A 23,024-nucleotide genomic window follows, 5' to 3' on the forward strand; every position below is an offset into this window, starting at 1 on the left:
TCTGACATTCTCTTCAATACCATTCTGCAGAGAGCAGCATCAAATAAAATGTACAAAGTACTGCACACCTGCTCTTATTACCTCCTAGTATGCATCCATTTATATGTAGTACATTCTATCCTTGTGGGTTGATACTAACTCTGAACAAGCACTGCAGAAGGTGCAAGAGCCATCCTGTATTCTGGACCCACCATGGTCTGGCTGTGTGTGGGACGAGCTGCTGGTCCATGAGGGAGCTCGCTCCCAGAGCCAGAGCACTCCCAGCAAGGACAGTCCTTCCCCACCCTGGAACACCTGACCTGCTGATGTGCTAAAGCTTTGATACAGGTTTCTCACTTGGAGATAATTTTCATCTATGAATGTCTCTGGTATTCATACAAACACCTAAACTGTCTCACAGGGCGTTGATTTGCAACACCTTGTGGCAGTAAGTCACAAGACATTTTTAATCTTATCAGTTTTAGAGATGCCACCTTTTACAGTAACAGGAAATTGGTAAGATTAGTCAAATTATATCTTCTGCTATGACAGATTACACTTAACAGCAAAATTCTCATCAAGCTTCTCCTTGATCTGTATTCATTATATCCATCTAGATTTTTACAGTCTTCCTTAGTATTTATTATTCTAATCTTTAAATAAATTTGAAAATTTTGTGTCCTTAGTATTAAAAAAAGTATTTAGCCTGGCTTTGAATCATTGCAAACTTTCCTGATAATTTATTTTTGTTTTGCTCTTCTATTTATTAGTCAGTCTATCAGAATACTGTATGAAAACCTGTATCAGTATATATGGATAAGAATCTTATTATGATATATAACAAGTTCATTTCTTTTACATCTGATATTTTCAAGTAATTTTCAAGTGCCATTCACTGCCATTATAGCTAAATACATAAATACTAATGAAGTATTCTATTAGTCAAAATCCACAGTCCTCCATCTCATACCATTCTAGTGTTCAGTACTTTTCTCCTGCATCTTACATCACTTTATGCAAATATTATCAAGAGCTGTTTCCCATTTATAGAAAGAATTACTCTTAATTGAAGATTAATGGCAATTTATCAGATCTATACTCTAGGTGTAATCTAGATGGTTATTAGTCTTTTTTTTCGATCAAATAAAGAAGCTGTATTTTAAACCAAAAATAATTAATTTTCTTTTATTTCAGTAGCAAATAAACTTCTATGTGGAGTTTCATCCCTATACATCTGTGTGTGACATCTAGCACTGCTTGCTTTTCTTGCCAGGAGGAACACTCATTCTTAGGTGTCATAATCGCACAAATACCTGGGACATATGAAGACTTATTCATGACTATGACATGTAAAGTACAAGGAATCTTGCAGGAGGCCTGAAAAGGTAAGCTTTTAACTTTTCCTTCTACATGGGTAGATATACACAAATAGTACAGAAAACCACTTATGCTTAAAATTTCTAACACCAACAGTCTTACTGACTTTGGAAAGCCTTAATAGGTCTGTGTGCAGCACAGGATGCAACACCACTATGCAGATTAATATCTCAAATCCTAAAGCAAAGAAAAAGAAAGACTCTTTATAGTATTTTAGTTGGGTTTGATTTTTCTTTTAATAGAAAGAATTTCATATCTCATTCACGCCAATGTTATTTGGTGGTTCTTATTATAATGGTGAGTACTGGAGAAATTCAAAGGAATTACATAGATAAAAGGTGCTCACAATAACTAGATTATTTTATTTTCTTATCACATGTGAAATTTAAAACAATACCAATATCTTAGTGATGTTACCCTTTCCTTAGAGCAATGTTTTAAGATTATTCAGTCTTGCATAATGCTTTTTTCGAAAGATCTGAAATTTCATTTAAACTGCTCTTAATTATTGTTTTAGTAGGAATAATGTAAATTTGTAAAGCTATCCTCAAAACTCCTGCCTTTTTTCTCACCAAGATTATTTTTAATATGATAATGTTTAAAATCTCCTGATATATAACAGACCACAGTGCTTCATTGTTGAATTTGGTTAGAGAAGTTTAAATAATCATAGTTTTTAAAAATATAGTGGGCTTCTTTACATGTGATGGTTAGGAGCAAGAAAAGGTTTCACAAAGATGTACACATACGTCAAGAGCCACAGACTGCTTTGCCCAGGATTTCTTCACTTGGTCATACATAATTGTGTTGTTGATACCCAGGCCACAAAAAATAACAAAAGCCTAAAATTTAAAAAGAGAAAAAGGAGAATCAATTATGAATCAGTTATAATACAAGCACAAAGATGAACACTGGCTTAATCATTAGAAGAAATTACATGGAAATATTAGGAATAATCATGTTTAAACGGGTTATTTTAAGAATGCAGGTGAGTCACTGGCCTCCAGATGAGAGATTAGATGCCAGAAACTTGTTTTAATTAGGATGCCACCATCTAAGTGAGGATTTCTGAGAATTAATGTCAAACCACAAATATAGACAAGATATTCTCCCCCCATCCCTGGAGTGGACTGAAGCAGATTACTGAAAAATACCAAATGCTACTGGAAAAGTATCTTAATGCTGAACTGAATGCCTCTTACTTCAAACAGTCGCTGGTCAGCATCGTCAAAGGATTTCCCATCAAGCCTGTTCAACACTTGAGCTACCCCTTTAGAAAGAGTTAATATGAGTTATATTAATTCATTAATGCACAATGCAGAATGTTTTATTCATTGGTAAAATGTAAACCACATATTTCAAACTGAAAAGCAAAATGCAAATATTTATTCTGAAAATAATTAGACACAGATGTGCAATAATTTGATTGTTTTGATACTAGTACTTTCAGCTGATATTCTTTACTCTCTAAGTATAATACTGTGTAGTATAAATAGTATAAATCTAGAAGTTATTCACAGTGTTTTTCATAAAAGGTTAAAGATCTATTTGAGAAAGATCTTGATTACTTTGCTAACAGCAATCACATAAATTGTCCTAAAAATTTGGAGTTTCCAATACAATTTACTGAATCAGTACCTTCATTCCTAAAATATTAGTTTAGCATCACCTGGGTATATAAGCCCTTTTTTACTCATGTCTGATTCATTAATTTACTGAGCCAATGAAAAAATGCATTTTCCAAACCAGTGGTGATTTCTACTACAACAAACATTTCTATTTCATTTAGCTACAATATGCCCTTGGAAAAATACTGTAAGAGTAATCCACTGTCAAGAGTTCAAATTATTTCTCATTCTTGAAGATAAGGCACAGTTCACAACAAACAACAAGACGTATTTTTGAAAGACTCAACTCCCACATCACCTTTGCTAAAGAAGCTCCAAGACCCTGCATGACACCAAGTGCCTTCAGCAATGCACTTCTGATCTCAGCTCTCCCTGGCAGCCACAATGCACAGGGATCTAACTCTTGCCCTGCCAGTATAAATTGCTATTGCTTTGACGTCAGTTCTTCTGAGAAACGTTAGCAGAGGAATCTGGCACTGTCATTTACAAGCAGTCCTTTTTGTGCCAAAAGCAGGCAATAACACAGGGCCAACTGCTGGTGTAGCCTGGCTGCAAAGAATCCTATCAAAGATCCTCTGAAACTCTGTCACATCCTGATCCAGCAACCACCACTGCAACAGGCAACTCTGACCACTGCCACAGCCCCTGCAACAAATCTTCCCTGACTGCACCCAGAATTTATCATTAGAGGGAAATGACTACTTAGCTTGACTGCACACGGTTGCCCATGTACTAAAGAAGGAGACCCAAGGAAATCACCAATGCATATAAAATAATTTCCACTAATATGGTTAGAATTACTGTTTTCATCTCATTAAAGTTCAGTACAGCATATAACTTAACAACAACACAGCTGGAAAGCTGAAAAAGTCCATACAGTATCCAAGTCAAAACATCCCTTGGATACTTAGCATGCATCCTAGGTACTGTAACTTCTTAACAATATTGAGCTGGGAAAAAGAAGAAAAAGGAACACAGAATTAAAAAGATAGAACTAAATTTACAGTAGCACAAAAATTACGCAGACATGAGGGAAGTCTTACCAATTATTTGGTGAGTGCTGTTCCATATAGGAACACACAGAACAGATCTTATGTGAAAGCCAGAAATTTGGTCAGCCTAAAACATAGAAATGAGAGCTTCCATTAGTGGTGCTGTTTTCATTTTTTTAAATCATAGTAATAGAAACATCAAGGAGTAAGTTACGTTATAAATGTCATTTCATATGAATCAGCTCTCAGAAAAAAAAATCTGCTGAAACTTCATCCACAGTAACCAAAAGTCATAAGGATTATTCTAAAAATTGCCAAAGAATATACAAACATTGGCATCTTTGCCACATTAAGCTTACACGGTTTGACTGTGATTTGGCACTAAAGACTAACTATAATTGAGGCAATGTCTAGACAAATTTTGGATTACTTTTACTGGTGGATTAGTAGAGATAACTTGCACTGAACAAGTTTGCCTTAGAAGTACCCTTCCCAATTGTCAAACTGAAATTGGACTCATCTAGGCAGCTCTAGAAGGAGGCTTACAGGAAATACACATTTTCAGAAGAAAAGTGAGAGTAAGTAGGGAATTGTGCAGAAGTGCAGGTTAGTAAGAAATGTAAGGATGTAGCCAAACCCTAGATTTGAGATAATTGGTCCTTTTGTTCCAATGACAATTTACTGCCTCATTTATTGTTTTCTAGCTAATACAGTATACAACTTCACAATTTATTTTAAATTTCACTGATTCTCTCTTTTCTACAATTAACAACCTTTATTCTTTAGTGTCACTGCTGCAAAATTTAATGAACAGAGAACAGTTTTTCAAAAGAGATCAGAGAGTGGAATGAGTCCACTCACAGAAGATCAGGAGATGTTTTCTTACTAAAACTGCCACTGCTACAGGCAATTTTAATAGAAGAAAACTAAAAGACCAGCAATAATTCATATATGGGAAGCAAGATGGGTTCACTGTGATCTCCTAGCTAGCAAAAGACATAACTCAGGTTTTAATTAGATTACTGCCTATTTATACATACTCAGAACTCATCACTGAAACCAGTGTGGAGTGCCACCTAAAATCCAGGGGAGTGGGGCAATAATTGATTCAAACTTGTCTTAAAACGAACTGCAAAATACTTTTGCATTAAATACTTGATGAATGAGTTGAAAATTAAGCATAAACATTTGCAGATGAGAAGTAGTGTTCTGAGAAAAAAAAAAAGAGATGATTATCAACAGAAGCAGAGAACAGAATTTCTGTTCATAACTACAAATGTATGTTTGATTCTATCTAAGTAATAAGGGATACTATGTTCCTCTTACTACTCTTGACTGTAGAAATAATTGAGTAGAAATCTGAATTTAAGAATTAAATTTTCATAGGAACCCATTAAAAGAAAATTATTTTTGCCCTTTGTATAATTTTCTTCATATATACTGGGTAGTGCCTCCAACTTGGAAAGACCTAACTGTGAAACAAATAAGAGATAGCTGAATTATTCAGGAGATGATATAATACAAGTACAATTGCAAACATCAAGGACTGGCATGCTTTAAGTTAGCATATCTAAACACCCCAGGCATTAATTGTACTTCTTGCAGTTCTGAACAGATTAACATCAATGCAGTTTTCTTTTCTACTTCTACAGCAAGCCCCTTTTATTTTTTCTTGTTTCGAAAAATTCTGCTGGTTTGAGAGATAATCCCTTTAATGACATGTGGAATAAAATTGGAACCAAGCAAACTCTCAACATGAACCACTTCCAAGAACACTTACTGTAGTAATATATTTTAGGAAGCTTTCTGACCAAGGCTGTGATTAATGTGCTGTCCAACTGCTGGCCAAGTCCTCCACAGTAATGCTGGATTAGAATTCAATGAAGATTTTGTCCTTCCATACACCTCTAACATTTATTTAGATTTTAAGTATACTTAAATTTTTATCTGTAGCTACACCTTTCAAATAGGAAATGAATACCTTAAGATACACAAACAATTTTTATTGGGAGTGAGTGCATCTTGAAGAAGTACCCAAAACAGTGTGTATTTGAGCAAATTAAACTGTTGGTTGGCTAAGTTTGATCACAAACAACATTTGTCTGTCTGGTTATCAGCTCTGCTCACACTCTGCACAGCTCCAGTCACCCCAACAGCTAACAGCACTGGTGCTGCTAACACTGAACATCAACAAATTTTCAGCAATAAAAATCAGTTTGCATAAATATCAAGGCAATTGGTAGGGGAATCACTGATAAATAGAAAAAGAAAAAAAAAGATTCTTGGACAAAGTAATTGATTAAAGTCATACACTAATTCAGTGATCTGTGTTTGCAGTATAAAACTGTAGAAGACCAGAAAGACAACTTACTGAAAAGAAAAATAATTCAAAATAAATATTCAATGTCTCACAGCCACTTGGATATAGAACCAAAATTTTTATATTAGTTGTGATGCTCAAAAGTAATATATAATTACATTTGTAAAAATCTCTCACCTCAGCATCAAAGCGAGGATCCTGATAGGCATCACTGATGTTCACTGGGAGACCTGTGGAAGCGACGAGTTCAGCAATGCTGTTGTTTATTAGCCAGTCAGAATAAGACGATTTTTCCATGTTGTCTTTGAAACTATCAAAATGCAGGGCAAGGGAAAAAAAGGATATAGTCCACGTTAATTGCAAGTCCAGCATGTCTTAAATGCACATTAATAGGAACAGCAGAACCATTCACAATTATTAGTTGTTACCAAAAATTAACTATAGAACAATAATTTGGTATCATTAAAATGGTACCTCAAAAATTCTCTCCTTTACATAACTCTTTCTATTGAAAACAGCATTGGTGTCTCAAGTAAATAAAATATTTGATAATTTTTAGCTATGAATCAACAGTGGATTATGTTCTAAGTTTCTGTAGATACAGGACTGCTCATGAAAAGCAACCAGTTCTAAAAAATATTTCTGGTAGAGTTATCTTAAAATATATACTTCTAAGATTTTTAAAATTAATCTAATAATTTGTGATATTTTCAATTTTTATTTTCAATCATTTTCCTGTCAAAATGACTTTTTTTAAAAATTTTGGCATCTGAAATACCATATCTGAATGGCTGAAGAAGGGATCATTAAGTAAGTCTCAAATCAATACTGCAAGTATATTACAGCAGGTGGATCCAAGTAGTCACACAAGACATGAAGGTTTCCTTTTCTCTTTACCTGGTTGAGCTTCTGCCACAATTACTGAGGGGCTAGAGAGCTATCACTAAATGAGCATGAGACACTAAAATTATGACCTCAAGTCACCACACTCCACCTCAGCTTCTCCAGAAAACTCAGTGTCTAGCAGTACTTAAAGTCCTCACCTAATCAGCAGGAAAGTTCTCTTTGTCTTGTTTCAGGCAGGTTCTTGACATTGGCAATGTCTGGCTACTCATGTGTGAATAAAAAAAAAAAAAAAAAAAAAAAAACAAAACCAAAAGCCTGTTGTCTATAATTTGAGAAGAAAACTGGTAAATTTTTAACACCTGAGAAACATTACTCAGAAAAAGTTACTAAGAAGCTATGGAGAAAACTACAATAGTTTGAGGCTTTGAAGCATTCTTCATGAATGAAAGTAGGCTGAATAGTGAAATCCTTGAAAGATTCAATCAAACTGAAAGGATTGATTTTTGTTGGCTGCATTGATTTTTGGAGAGAAAATCAATTATATCATTTATCTAAAAAACCCTTAATATTCTTAAAAGACTATAAATAAAAAAAAATAATTACAGAAATCTAAAGGAATCCACTTTCATTTGGGACAATAATTTTGAGTGACTGTAATAAATGTTATGTGTATGCTTTGACAGAGACCTTTTGAGCCAAGTAAAAAAATCACATTTATAATTTAAAATTTAATTCATAATTTAATTTATTTCAAATACTTCAGAAGTAAAAAAAAAATCTTTAAGGATAAGCATCTAATTTCAAATGCATCATTCCCAGTTCATAACTTATCTGAAAGGTGTTCTTATATAAGACACATACATCAGGACTGCATTATGGGTGTCAAGCATTTTAAGCAGCAAAGGAAACAAGATAACATTCATAAATAAGTTTTAAAAGTAAAAGAAACAAGATAATATTCATAAGTAAGTTTTAAAAGTGGGTTCTATTACATTCTCTCCATTCCTAACAAGCTCTCTACAGCCATACTCCAGAAGACAGGCACATCATCCCAGGGACAGTCAAACTGTTCAGGGATTTCAGCACTTCCTCTGTACCAGTCCAAGTGGGAAGGAGCACAGATATTTTTGCCCGCACAACTCATATTCTGGCCCAGGCAGGAGACCTGTCCACTACCACTGGTACCCAGCTTAGAGAGCTGTCATCTCAGCTATCTGCTAAAATGGAATCTCATCTGCCAAAACTGCTGCTTCTGTGCAGGAAAGGCACACTCCACAGCACATTCCATCATGCTCATCTGTATCTAGATCATACCAGAACTGAGCCCCCATGGATTCTAACATTTATGTACTATTTTTTCAAAGGGAGAGAAAATTTAGGGGACTTGGCAAACTTGTACTTCAAGAAGAAAATTGCTGGGAAAAACAAGAGCATCAGTGTGCCAGTATGGATAATAAACAAACTTGATCATGGTGTGTGATGAAAACTTGGAAACGGAACAGATAAAGGCAAGTGTGGCCTTGCAAGACATTTCTTTGCAAACAACAGCAAAGAAAATAAGTATGAGTATTTATTATGATCTTTAGGTATTTAACAGGTGACCTGCTATCATGCAGATTTATGGAGGGCAAAAGAAAAGCCAGCTTCTAAAACTGTGTGAGAAAGTACATTAGGGCATGAAATACTGTCTTAGGACACTCTTCATCAATGAGATAAAACATAATGAGAACTGTTCTCAGCCTAAAATGTCTTTGGATTTCAACTAAAATTTCAAAGAAATAATGTTTTTCTTAACTGCTGTAATGATGAAGAAACTCGTCTTGCCATTTTTTTCCCCACATGAAAAGTCTCACGAATTTACATCAGTTACAGCTGCAGAATGTAGAATGAAAAGGGCAAAACTCGCTAGAAAAATGCTCAAATGTCAAGGGCTCGCGGCATTGTTCTGTATCCTAAATAACCTTTATTTTTTCACAATAGTGCCAATAACTCAAGCTGTGCCTGTGCTAGATCCAAATGTGACATCATATCTGCCAGTGTAACCTTGGTCTTTTTAAAGCAACTTCACTCTCCCTAGAAAAAAAAATCACAGAAAAAGTGATACATCTTTATGTTAAAATGCACAGAAATATACCTTCATAAATCTCATAAAGACTAGCTACCAGTTATGTGTTTGTTCATGTCTTGGACTAAAGTTAAAATAATCTTGACTTGACTACAAGCAGAGCAGGCTACTACAAACTGCTTTATGGCAACATGCTAATATAACTATGGTAACAAGAAATGAGCCAGCTTGGTTATCTTGATACCACTCTACATTGTTTTGACTAATCTGGCTACAGATCAAGCTGGAGAAAAACAGGAATAACAACCACATTCCTTGATTCATACTCCTGTCCCAGAATAAAAGAAATGTATTTTCACCCCCTAGGAAAGACCAACTGCTACTCTTAAACTCTTTGTCAAAAGCAACTTGTGATTCCCAGATGAATCAACAGATTATTTATTCACATTTAGATCTTCCTATTTTTTATTGCTTGTTTTCCATTTGCTTCACCATTCCCATACCAGAACAAGGAAAGGAGATAATTTCTACCCATATTTCTGCGTGGCCCTGGACTCTGATGTGAGCTTGCACATCTTAGAAATTTTCTAACACTACGCATTTTTCTAATGCTGTGAAATCAATCCATGAAAAGGTTTGTCACCATGACAGCCATTTGATATGGAAAATTCTCCTTCAGAATCAGTATGAATTAATCTGCATAAAACCTGTGTGATAAACACTGAAAGATGGCAGAAATGTTCTCACAATAGCCCTGAATCCTCATCCCCTCATTTGGTACACAGGACATTTTATGTGAACTGCTACCAGGGTGTAACCTTGCAGGGATTGATATAACTTGAACAAAAATCTTTCTTTTACTACTTAAAATTGACCCTTTATAAATGTTTACAGATCCTACTAAGCAAAACATATACTTCCATTTTGACTGGGCTCCCAAACAAGATTTAGTCACAGGAACACAGTTTCCAGGAAATACATATGCTCTGCAGTTTCTAGGCTTTCCAATTTGACAACAGCAGAAGTAAAATTTTACTGGAAGCCTCCCAACACAACTGTACAGAGGAATTTTGTAAGAGATCAACAATCTAAAATAATTTTGTAATTTTTACTTCAATATTAGTCATACAGAACAACAGCTGCATGTTATCAATGAGTTCAACCATAAAAAGTCCATTTTCCCTGGTTTCTTACCCGAGACCCTGATACAACATTAGTGCACATATACACAAACATACATATACAAAAAAATATAGGCACATGTATTTATTCAAGCAAGCCTCCATTTGAAGCAAGTGGGTGTCTTGTGTGAGTAAAAAACAGAGGCTCACACTCTGCAATCAAATCTACACAGAGTTCCATAAGAAAATAAAATCTTGACCAACTAAAGCTTAAAACTATGTGAAAAATGAAGTTATCCATAACCACAGAAGACATGAGCACTAACCTGTTGTCGGTATCAGCACTGCATTTTGGAGATAACAATTCGAAAGATTTTGTGAATTTCACCACCTGTTACAAAACAAGTAACTTAGGATCACTATTAAGATGAATAAACATTGAAGAAAACAGTAATGTAAGGTTCCTCTACTTAAACTGTATTTTTATCCAATAGTCTTAGGATAAGAGTACAAATCTGTATTCTCTCAGTGGAGAATTAATGTTTAAAATACACACTGTGCATAGTTCCCTAAAAATAAATATTAAATCAAATTATATCTTTAGATTCCCTCAGAAAACTCTTTTCCACAAGCATATACACTTCCCTTTAAAGGCTTTTCGGACATGCGTTATGGACCTTTACTCCAACTTCACTTTTTTAATACAGGAAAATAAACAGAAAGACAGCTTTGCATTACTAACTGCAACCAATCACACTTGAACATATGTGTCAGGAGCACATAAGTGAAACATCTGAGGAGTGGCAAAAAGTGACACAGAACAGAGGCCTTGTTTTTTGGATGTGTTCCCATCTTCACTTTGGTTCTGGTTCATAAAAGCTTTCTGCACAATGTGCAAATTACAGTACTTTAGACATGGCTAGACACTGAGTTACTCTAAGGAGAGCTATTTTGATATATGTGTTAACCCTCCAAAACAGGAGAAAGTCAGGAAAATAACTGTTTTGCCACTTGTAAAAATTACCAAGTGGGTGGTAAGATGCTATTCTCCTACTCCAAATTAACCCAAGATTTATGACCATCTAGAAAAAGTTTAAGCTTTTTCTCCATATTTCACAATTTTGTCTAGAGGAATAAGAACTTGTGGTTTGGGAAAAGCCCCTCCAAGCTCAAGGGCAGAAATAGTACCAAGATCAGAAAAATAAACTGCCACCCACAACTTCCTAACACAATGGACATATCTGTGAAAAATAGAAATCATATTATAAACACAGTGACATTTCGTAAGAATGTACTAGGACTATTATTGCAATTATAAAATTGGGGAGGGGGGTGGCTAGGGGAATCTAGAAAGAGAAAATTAACTAGAAACATTAAAATTCTATAGTAGAGAACATAAGTGAAATAAAAACTTTGACCTTGCTTTTAGGAAAGCTGGTATAATTTAGGGCATACTCCATTGAAAGTTCTTAATTTTTATTAACTGAAATGAAATGTGAATCATATCTTTCCTCCAAGGAAAAGAATGGGGATTTTTTTTCTGCCATACAAACAAATTCATGATTCTGTCTCTGACTTGTCACAGCCCAGCAACAAATAATTAACAGCAGAATCAGTGAATACAAAAATAATAATTGGCTAGGAAAAAAATATTACAAACAATGTTTTATCCTTCAACTACTTCTCAAATCAGTAGAAAGGAGGGTAGCTTATATTGAATAGCCTGAAAACATTGGAGGAGGCTACCAATATAAAGGCAGCCACTTAATTTATTACTAACAACAATACTCATAAAAACTTCAAACATTTTTAAGAGGCTCTCATAGCCTATGAATATTAGTTACTGCAAAGTCCCAGTGAAAGCCCCTGTCAAAACTGTCAAATACTTTTGTACAGTTTACATCCATCTGTTCAACAGAGCTCTGCAATGAAATAATTATTCATGGGTCAAGTAGACAGAGTAATTGAAAAAAACCAGAAATACTTCAATAATTCTGAAAGATGGATTTCCATTTCATCTGCTCAATGTAAAAGCTTATTGCTATCACAATATAAGCCTGATGGGATAGAGACACAACAGGAGTGTTGATAAAGTTTCAGTACATACCTAACTTACATTTAGGAACAACACACTGAACAACACCTGCTGTTCTGTACTTCCATATGACATGCAGCTCTACTTACTGGTGATTCAATGTCTTCCAGAAGTAATACTGAGCACCGTTCACACTTCAGTAGAGTCTGGGCCCGATGCATGATTTTCTTGACAATTTTCTCTAAGTCAGTCTGTTCCTCAAAGAGGTCATTCACTACTTCCAGTAACGCCTGTATACAACGACAGAAAACTCTTGTATTGGTTGTAGAATTAATAAATACATGGAGCATTGCAAAGGAGGCATCACATCTGGGATCGATTTTATATGACATTTTTGTATGATCCATATAAAGAAATATGATCCATTATATGATCCATTTATATGATACAGTCAAAGAAAGTTCTTAATGACAATGGCAACAAAATTGAGATGAATTTTTAATATTTTGTGAAGGAAGAGCAGGTTCAACACTACCAGAGATGTTTCTGCTGAAGTTTTGGACCTGTGATCCAAGCTAACAAAAATATAATTCCCTGTCATTGCAAAAAGGACAATAAAAAGAAGCCAACTATTATTAAAATCTCCTCAAAATTACCATTTTGTTTCTTCAAAAAATAAAAGACCTCTCTGACAAGGGAATGATGGGGGAGCTGAGCATTATTTTCCCTTCAGAGCCTCCTGTCCCAGTGCATGCACAGCACCAGCGATCATGAGTATGTGTTCTATGGAGACATGCTGTCAAAACCCTTCACATATAGGGGTTTTTTCCCCTGCTTTAATTTTATAAAGATATATCCACATTATTTGCACATAGACTAAATATTAAAAATTCAGAATGGTAAAGGCTTGAGATTAGTAGAATTTTATGAGAGCTTGAATCTCTGCCTAAGCAACACTTTCTCCTGCACCGTCTGTGCCACAAATGCAATTGTTTCAGCACCACAAGATGTGGAACTGACATCAGGAAACCACAGCCACCACTACAAGTGTATATCCCTCCTACACTCTCTGCTTGCTGCCTCAATCAAGACAGCGATCTTTTGAAAATACAGTTTTTGAAATTAAACTGTCTGCTTAGCAAACACCTGTGCATAGCTGGAACCTGCAGGAAAAAAAGACTAAAGTTTGATGTTGGTCTGCTATACATTTTGCACTTACCCTGCTTCTGTCATATTCCTTCCTTGAAGCTGCAAATAGCTGGGCATTGGATATGGCAATCCCACAGAAGGGGAGATACATCTGCATCACCTAGTATGGAAAGAAACTTGCAGTCATTAAAAACAGCTGCAATTGTTTATAGCAATTTCTTAGTATTAAATAGATCCAAACTTAGGGGATACATCACAGGAAGGTCTCAGCTCACTCTTCAGCAGAGCACTAAACACAAAACAAAATTATCATGGGTAAGGCACAACAGATGCATGGAAAGAGATCAAATGTCTAGGAAAGAACAAATACAATTAAGCTCACAGGTCCCAAAATTCTGAGTCCTCCAAAATTTATCTGGGAATCTGTGCATCCTCAACTCTATAAAAGGTCTTCTGAAGACTATTTTAAATTACTGTAGACGTTACAGCTTCCCTAGAAAATATTCTTTATTTCTCTGGACTGCTTTTTTTGTTCTGAGTTCAAGAAGCAAGCTTGAGTCACATTCCTGTGGAATTCTACATCTGGAGTACATAGATTTTGGAGAATACCAGCACAGTGGAACACAGCACATTGATCCTACACTATTAGTTAGAAAGCTGACATATCTTCTCAAAGAACATTAAAAAAAAAAAAAAAGTTAATAGAACATGCTTGAAAAACTGGACCTTAATGTATCATCCTACTTTAAAAAAGATTGAAAACGAGGGACTGGGAACATAGTTTGAGGTGCCCAAGATGATTTTAGGTCGGCTGTGTGAAGTTAGTAAACTGGACCAGTGAAACAGTTGAATACCTGTGGGATTGGCACTTCACAAGGATGACAATGGATCAAAGTCCAAACCCAGCATTTTTAAGCCACACACTGGTAAGAAATCTGTAATATACTGTAACACTGAGTGGTTCGCAGGCTTAGGTCTGAGACTTTTAGTACATTTTACAGCTGCTGAATAGCCTTTACCTTTGCAAAGCCAGTGGGAGTTGAGGCACTCTGCTCTGTTTACAGAGTCAAAAGAATGCTGCAGCAGCTAACCTTTCTTCTCTTTGATCTGTCTGTCTATTGTAAGAAATCCTGTCTGTGACAAATTTTGGCATTAAGAGAGTGGCATTTGTCTTTGAAATTCTATTTAATTAGAAAAATACTGCTAACCCGGAGACATGGACTATTGAGACTATCTGAGGAAAAAAACCCAGAAGAACAGAAACAGCAGCAACTGCTGTTATACTTTATCTACCTTGAGCACTCCACTGGTTCCATACCTGCTTAGTCTGTGTTTGAGTAGTGATGAGCTTTTGGAAATAATCCTCAGATCCTCTGAATTTTGTACCTTTACACCTGGCACTCTGTCACAGTAACTGCAGACTTTAAGGGTGCACACCTAGACTGCTAATTTGGAAACACCCTACTTTCATCCTCTTCCCATGACAGCCACCTCCAAAGGAAAAAGACACTTCAGACTCTACCAACACTCACCTTTCTGAAGAGACAGTAATTAAAGTAGCCAGCTATCACACCAGATCCACAGGACAGAGTACACAAAATGAAAAATAAAGTACAAATGTAAAAAACTGATAAGAGGGATTAAGTTTTATAATGGTCAGAGTTTCTCTGAGAGAATTTTGCTTATTTCAGTTTAACTTTTATTTCCAAATGAAACAAAAAACCTCCATATCTATATTTTCTTGTAATAGTACTAAAAACCACAGCCAAGTAAGAGATCAGAGCAGAAAAAGTTAACTTAAGAAAAATCTGGCCTTTAGTGAAATTTTGAATACCTTAAGGAGACTGGATACATTTTACTTAATAGGTAAATAGTAGTATTTATTGTCTCCACACTGGAATCTTTATTCCCAAAATTAATATAGCCCTGTGCAATAGAAAGCACATGAGGAGCTTATGAACTGTCAGGCATCCCAAAACCAGCTAGGCAAAATTCTTTTTAGTGAGAAGAAAATAAAACCTTGCAATATTGAAAACCACTCGTCTCTGGAACCCAAACTCCAAGGCACTGGATCTATAGACACAAACTACCATCCATAAAACACTGTTTTATGAAATGTTAAGAGCCTGGAAAGCCACTGACACACATCACTCTTTTCACCACTCAAACGAATTGTATAAGGCGCATCACAATTAAGAAAGACACCAAGTTGTTTAAGAAAACCAGTAGAAGAAATAAATAAATGTCACCAATTATGAAGGAAAAAAACCAAGAAAAAAACCTGTCAGGTAGAGAAGAATCACCCTGTGATTCAATTATTCCTGTTTACCTAAAATTGACAAAACAAAAGCCTACTGTTCTTCCTCTTTTGTACTATCTGAATGGTCAAAATGACTTTTTCTTAAACCACTTTTGGCAAGTTGTAATACAGCACCAAGTACACAAAGAATGAAGATATTTCTAATGGTAGCTTAATTTTAAATAAGACTTTTTAAACCAAAATTGTTCACTGGGATAGAAAGCAGTTATTGCATTATTATTTCAGGTTACAGATTCAAATCTGCAGTATTAAGACTATTTTACAAGCACCTCTAACATGTTTATGCTATGACTGTGCACACTCCATGCAAATATGAAATAATTAAATATTCAACTCTTATCTGTCTCAGCCACAGCTGGTATTTTTATGCCAGATTCACACTTCAGAGATTTTCCCTCCAAAGGAAATGTAAAAAGTTGAAGAAATTGCACATATCACCACAAGATAGACACATCCTTTCCCCCTCTTTTTAAGTGACAGATAATTACTAATCTCCAGGTGCTCCAAGGTAAAAACTGACCCAAAGGTTGAGTATGCCACATGCTTCCATTACACCAATGCACAAAGTATTTGTGTGAAAGTCATGGAAAAACACTCAGTGTACCCTTCTGAAGTACATAAAGTAGCTTTCCTTTGTTAAACTGAAGGCTATTAAAAAAATATTTTTGAAGTATTGAAAGATAATTTTCTTCCACATCTATTTTGAATTAATTAAAGGAAAAGATTCTGCAGATTTACTAAAGTGATTTTCTAAGAAAGCAAATAGGCAGAATTAAAAAAAAAAAAATCAAAACCAGCTTTAACAGATGTGCCTCATTAAATTATTTTGTCTAATAGAAGTAGTTGCAATGATTCATCAGAGTTTTATGTGTAATATTAATAAACACATCAATAAGTATGTAATAGTACATTTTATAAAAATGGTGTTTAGGCTGAGAAACAACCTAATGAATGTGCTGAGATGTTGAAAGGACTAGTTTTTGTTGGGTTTTTTTTTCAAGACAACTATAAGGTATTCAGATACAGTAACTTCAGGTTAACAAGTTTATATTGTGAGTTAGTTGAACATTCAGGGTCCAGGTGACCTGGCCCAGTTTCTCTTAATTAACCCTCCAGTAAGTAGCAGCTTGGGTAGCAGCTACACTCATCTCACAAATTCACAGCAACATTCAAAAGCTAAAAAGCTGTACTCACAAACTGTTCAATATTTTATCAGGGCAGGAAACCTATGAAAAGAAGTACCAGTAATGGGCAATTTTAATATCTCACTTTTTTCTTATTAAAATTCTATTATTTCATTATTGTATGTTAGGAGTATTAAAATACAACTACCAAGGAAATAAACAGTATAATTACAAGAAATTTCAGTATTCAGTTACATAACTACTTACATTTTCAGCTAGGTTTTGAAGATTACATAGCTTTAGTTCAAAACTACACCAGTAAGATCAAATGTCTGCCCTGACCATAGTTACTTTTGGCTTCCCACAGGATATATTTCCATTGCTTTAGTATCTCCACACACCTCCAGACTTGTATCCCCAAAGTCAGACCTTCAAATCCACAACAATAACTGAAGCAGAAGCTTGAATTTGGAAGTATGAAGCATTTCCAGATTCTGCAGTATTAAATACTAGGAAAAGTAAGCTACAAACTGTGCTTCTTAGTGGTTACTTTTATTTTACAGCATCAGTTCAGAAACACACCAGTGCTCCCTCAGAATTTTAAAGGGCAGTCTTCCATATGTTTCCTCTTCATGATGACAGTTTTACAGGCCAAAAGTTCCACACCTGGTTACACAGTTGTCTGGACACATCAGCATCTGGACACCTACACTACAGCAGCACAATGTCTTGAGGTATGACACTCATTTTCCTTTCATCTGGCTTTTCATAGATGATAAGACACAGAATATGTAAGTTAATAAAATGCTTCTTAATGTTCCCCTGAACTGCTAAAAATCAGGGTTTCCTCTCATCATCTGGGTTTGGATTTCACAATCATTTCACACACAACACAAACCTTTCTATCATGAGAAACAGGAAGGACACCTCTGGCCAAGCTCTTTCTGACTATGCCTGTTATCATGAGATACCACTTTTCCCTCCACTGCACTGCCTGGAGGATAAGGGTCTTTATGGAATCTGCAAACTCTTTCCTTATGCATAAGAAAAACACCTACTGGTTCCAGCTGCAAAAGAAGGCTATTTTCTAGAATTGTGTGCCTCACAGCAAGTAAGTTGTGAAATTTTCTCTTACGAGAGGAAGGTATAAAAGCAACAAAGTTGCATGGGTGCAGACCTGCAATGCAGAAAGTTATTAGGTAATGGTGAAAACCAGCCAGTGCTGCAATGGCAGCACACTGCAGAGGTAAAATGTGAGCTTGCTGGCTGGAAAGCAGCCCTGACTTCAGCTTCAGCAAACGCAGTGACATTTACCCTGCCTCCCCCGCGTGCGGCTTCGCTCTCACGGAGCACACGCTGCCATAGCTATCCAATGTAGTCTAACTCACAGCTTCTGGCATACTCCAAGCACCCCTGCCTGTGGTCAGAAAAGAAAACAATTCTGATGTCTGACAGAAGAAAGAAGCTTCTCAGTAATGCTTGTGTACTCACTCTGGCACAAACTCCAGGTTGAGCTCTCAGCAAATGCCTGTCTGGTTCAGTTGTTTTCTTTAGCGGCCACAGGAGCCACCTCTCTTTACACAGCTTGCTTGGTGAGCCTGTGGGGAAAGGAGCTAGTAAAGCCTTCCTAGAAAGAGAAAAGAAGTCCTTTCAAAGGAAAAGTTTTTGCTATAGTTTTAAGTGATAAATGTTTTGTGGACATACTTGAAACCAAATCAGGGAAGCCAGCTGCCCTTTAAAACATTTCCTAATGTGTTCAAAATAGGTTCAGAGAGTGAAATATTCTGCTGAATTCTGAAAGCTATGAACCAAATCCAATTGCAGAATGGTTAAACACAAGCACTCATCCAAATTCCATTACCTCCTGTCAGCAGGGTCTAGCTAGCCACACATCTGATAAAATCTAATTGTCACCTAAGTTCACAATTCTAAGAAATATTTACCAAAATTATTTTTCCACCCCAAGCATGGAAAGAACAATTGGTTGATAGAAACACTCCATGAATTGTAGGCTCCCAAACAAGGCACATAGCTCCTGTGTGTATCACTGAACTTGCAGAGGCTCCTGGGCAAATCTTCTCCTGCCTTTTTTTTTTCTTTTTTTTTTTTTTAAGTTTGTATTTGCATGTGGTTATTAATGCAGTACCATAAAAATGCGCTAATGCTTGCAAACACACAGCAGCATCTCTGCCCTATAAAGCTCACTGTCTAACTCTGGAAGCTTTTGGAGTCTGTAAACAGCCTGAAAAGGACCACGGGAGCAATCCTTCAGCACTGCCTCTGTACTTGCCTGCCTCATAGAATTACTGGCACTCATTCAAACTAGATAACTGCGTCACCAGACAGATTACAAAACATGTCTCTGGTAGAAGCAGACTTATTACAGTTTTAAAACCTGACTTCTATGTAGGTCACTGTCCTCACAAGCCATGGCACTGCGAGACTGTTGCATGCAGGACCAAGGGGCAGGAAAGGGTGGGAGCACAGCCAAATGTGCTCAACTCTTGACTCTTCTGCAGGCCCCATCACTGCCCTCTAGTTGTTCAACACCACCTCATCTTCTCCCTTTTCTGCTGTGCACCCAAGGTCTTTAAACTGGGAAAACAAGTCAACACATGGAACTTGATTTATAATAACACACCTGTAAAACTGTTTATACAGTCAGAACATGTCTACTAATCTTATTTTTTTTCTAGCAGATATTTGAACATTTCTTGACCCAGTCACTTTACTGCTAGATATTATCCATTATTACCCTCACTACCAGGGTGTGAACCTCAAAACATATAAACAAACAATACTGAATTATAATGTCACAAAAACCAAAAACATTGGAAGCTGCTATTAAATCTATTTGCAACAATATTTGGTAATACATAAACATTTTAACATTGCATCAAATTTAGTATTCAGTATGAAGTGAAAAGAAGAATAACTGTACCGTAAGTTTCCTTACAGCACCTCATTTTAAATGATGCTGTCCCAAATGAATCTGAAATATGAAAACATTTCTGCTAAAGACTAGAAAGCCAAAAATAAATATATGTAAAATATCTGCTATTCTAGGATCCCATCATCTGATCTCCTACATGCAAAATCCAGCTATTTTCACTGAAAATGTCTCTACATTTTACACAAACCTGAATCAGTGATGCCCACTAATAAGCCCCATCACAGCAAACACATCAAACTGCCACTCAGTTATTCAACATGTAATATTAAGCCAGGATTTCCAGAAGGGAAAATGAGGACAAGAGGAGGAAAAAAGTTACACAAGGAATGACAGTAGTTCTATTAAAATCAGAAGCGTATGAACTGAAAAAGAGCAGAGGGAGCAGGTAAGGAGCATCACCATGCCAGTATAGGCACTTGTAAGGCCAATGCCTGGCATTGACACTCAGCCCCAGGGCTTCAGCAAATGCACACCAAGCTGCAAAGGAAGGAAAAGTCAGCTTACAGGGCTGCAAAGTTGCAGCAGTGTGATTAAACCAGTGAACCAACATGTTTCTGTGTCATAAACATACTGACAGCCACGGAGGCTCCTCACTGCAAGGGCTACTGAGGGCTCTCAGATCTCGATGGTGGGAGGTATGGGCTATGTCTGTGGGACCACCTGCAGATAGAAGCCATTAATCAACCCAACAGTTATAAATAATGTTTCTTTATCTACTCTAGAGTTTCCACCCATTGGACATTGGCAGGGCTTTGTAGCAGTCTTATGGAGAAATGCTAAGCAGCTTTTATTAGCTCATCTGAAATAACAGAGATAAGAAGCTTCACAAAAGGCCGTGAATCTTCAAAACCACAACTACCCACAAATTAAAGTTTCTCTCCTTCAAAGGATAACTATCAGTTATATTTGAAATATCTCAATTATATCACCACCTTAAAAAAAAAAAATCAAGCTGAGATAATCCACAGAGGGCATTTCACCTGTGTAATGCTTTCCAGAGAGACCAAGAGGGGCTGTTACTGCCTGGCTGCTCTGCTTTGCCCTGTTTGAAGAGGAGTCACTAGAGGCCAGCCCCCAGGCACAGGAGCCTGCAGCTGTTATGTAAGGCAGGCACTTCTGCAGTGCCTAAACTCACGTGTCTCAAAGCACTTTGGCAGATCATGAACAAAGTTTTACAGCAGCAGCGTCAGGTAGTAATTTTTATCTAGAGACAGCAAAACTGAGCCAAAGAAAAATTAACTGATATCTGAAGGGAGGAAAAAGGTCACAAAGAAAGATTTTGTCAAAATTTTGGAAAGACTCCTGGCTTCCACTATGCTTGAATCAGTGGAACCAGCTTTATAAATGTCACTGCATGAGATGGGAAGATCTTGGTATTGGCAAAGTGAGAGATGTGAGGACTGATACTACCAATGCTAAAAATAGGAATTGCAGATCAGAACTTTAAATTGGCAAAGGAGAATTAATAAGTATCACCTCCAAGCTATCTTTTCTACAACACAATTGCAAGCTTTGATCTTACCATTTCAAGTTGCACTCATATCTGTCATTTGGCAGACAATATATATAATTGACCATGCTAATTGAATGGCATTGAAACCAAAAGATAAATTCCATATGCATCCATACAATAAGAATATATTCTTCAAGTCACAGTTCTACTTACAACTCAGTTACCAACTCCCAATTCTTGTTTATGATGAGAAATAGATTTTTCCACTTACTTCCTCCTGCAGACCATAAGTGTTAAGAGTACACAAACTGAAAACTACTTCTACTAATTCTTGACTTATCCATAACTGAATGAAGATGCCTTCTTTCACTTTTGTATTAATTAAAATCTTCTCTTTAGGGCCCCAGTGCAGATACAGGACCAGAATCACAAACTGGCTAAGACTGGATGGGGCCTTTGGAGGCCACCTGGTCCAACACTCTGTACTCAAGCAGGACTGCCTAAAGCTTTTTGCTTAGGACTTTGTCTCGACAGCTTTTCAGTATCTCCAAGGGTGATGATTTCACAACCTCTTTGAGCAACTTTTCTCTCTCCCTCACAGTAAAAAAGTGTATCCTGACTTTCAGAGTTTTCCTTGTTTAAGTGTGTGCTCATTGCCTCTTGTCCTGTCACTTGGCACCACTGAGAAGAGCCTGGCTATGCATCTTTTTGCTAAACAGTCCCAGTTCCTAAGCATTTCCTCATAGGGGAGACACTTCAGTTCCTTAATCCTCTTTCTGTACCTTTATTGGACTCTATCCAGTACACTTGTGGACACACTGGTACTGAGAAGCCCACAACGGGACATGTTGTGTAAAGTCATGAGGGAAATTTAATCCTGCTATTGTATGAATGCTGTGTGCAGTTTAAGAAAGAAAAAAATTTAGCTAATTTATATATAATAGCCTGCACTGAGATCCCAATGATATTAATAAGTTCTTATTCAGGTTCTTCTCTTACATACTTCAAGATGTGTTTTGTGATTTTTGAAGAAGAAATTACTTGCACAGTAGCCTTTTTTCACACTGGGTTTTATTTAAGAGCAAATGTTTCTGGCAGAACTTACTGTAGCAGCCGGATCCTTTGCCATGCTGAGCTCCTCTTTCAGCAAGGTGGCCATTTTTGCCTGACTGAAGTAGCCAATGTCAGCAAAACCCTTCCAACTGAAGCTCCAACTGGAACACAAAAGCCTGAATCTAGCACATTAACCAACCAGGTTACACTGTGCCTGGCATGAGTAAGTTTATGTCACCCAGCTTCTCACTGTTTGCATCAGTTCCAGGGGGATGGAAATGGTTGGTTCTGTTCCACTAGAAAAAAAATGTGAAGCAATTTTTCTTAAGTGAGATGCATAATTTGGTGACAGCTTAAAAGAAAGCCAGGGACTCAAGATGCCAACTGTATTCCCTTACATTACTGCTTGTCAAACAAAGAGCCTCTAGTGTTTCTTAGGCAACAAAAATTTTAGCCTCAAACAGAAAAAATCTTCAGCTGAGTGGAAATATCCCACAAAGGACAACAAATACCATAAGTGACCCATCCTTTCATCACATAATTTTGTATCTCTCTTCCAACAAAGATGCATCTGTACCTTCACCCTTTCTTCTATAATACACAGAAGCA

The 23,024-nt window shown here is 36.4% G+C and overlaps 1 protein-coding gene across 1 annotated transcript in view; it reads right to left on the bottom strand.

Annotated features, from left to right (window-relative positions):
* PDE11A (phosphodiesterase 11A) overlaps positions 1 to 23,024 on the bottom strand; it is a 105,093-nt gene that overhangs the window by 49,861 nt on the left and 32,208 nt on the right. The window contains exons 3-9 of the mRNA XM_041403476.1: positions 13,583 to 13,672; positions 12,513 to 12,653; positions 10,655 to 10,719; positions 6,474 to 6,606; positions 4,028 to 4,103; positions 2,559 to 2,626; positions 2,106 to 2,198 (exon numbers count right to left, since the gene is read on the bottom strand). Of these exons, the coding sequence (XP_041259410.1) occupies positions 2,106 to 2,198; positions 2,559 to 2,626; positions 4,028 to 4,103; positions 6,474 to 6,606; positions 10,655 to 10,719; positions 12,513 to 12,653; positions 13,583 to 13,672 (666 nt within the window). The remainder of the gene's footprint in view (positions 1 to 2,105; positions 2,199 to 2,558; positions 2,627 to 4,027; positions 4,104 to 6,473; positions 6,607 to 10,654; positions 10,720 to 12,512; positions 12,654 to 13,582; positions 13,673 to 23,024) is intronic.

Source organism: Onychostruthus taczanowskii, unplaced genomic scaffold (assembly GCF_017590055.1).
Source record: "Onychostruthus taczanowskii isolate IOZ18803 unplaced genomic scaffold, ASM1759005v1 scaffold20, whole genome shotgun sequence".
Lineage (NCBI taxonomy): Eukaryota > Metazoa > Chordata > Aves > Passeriformes > Passeridae > Onychostruthus > Onychostruthus taczanowskii.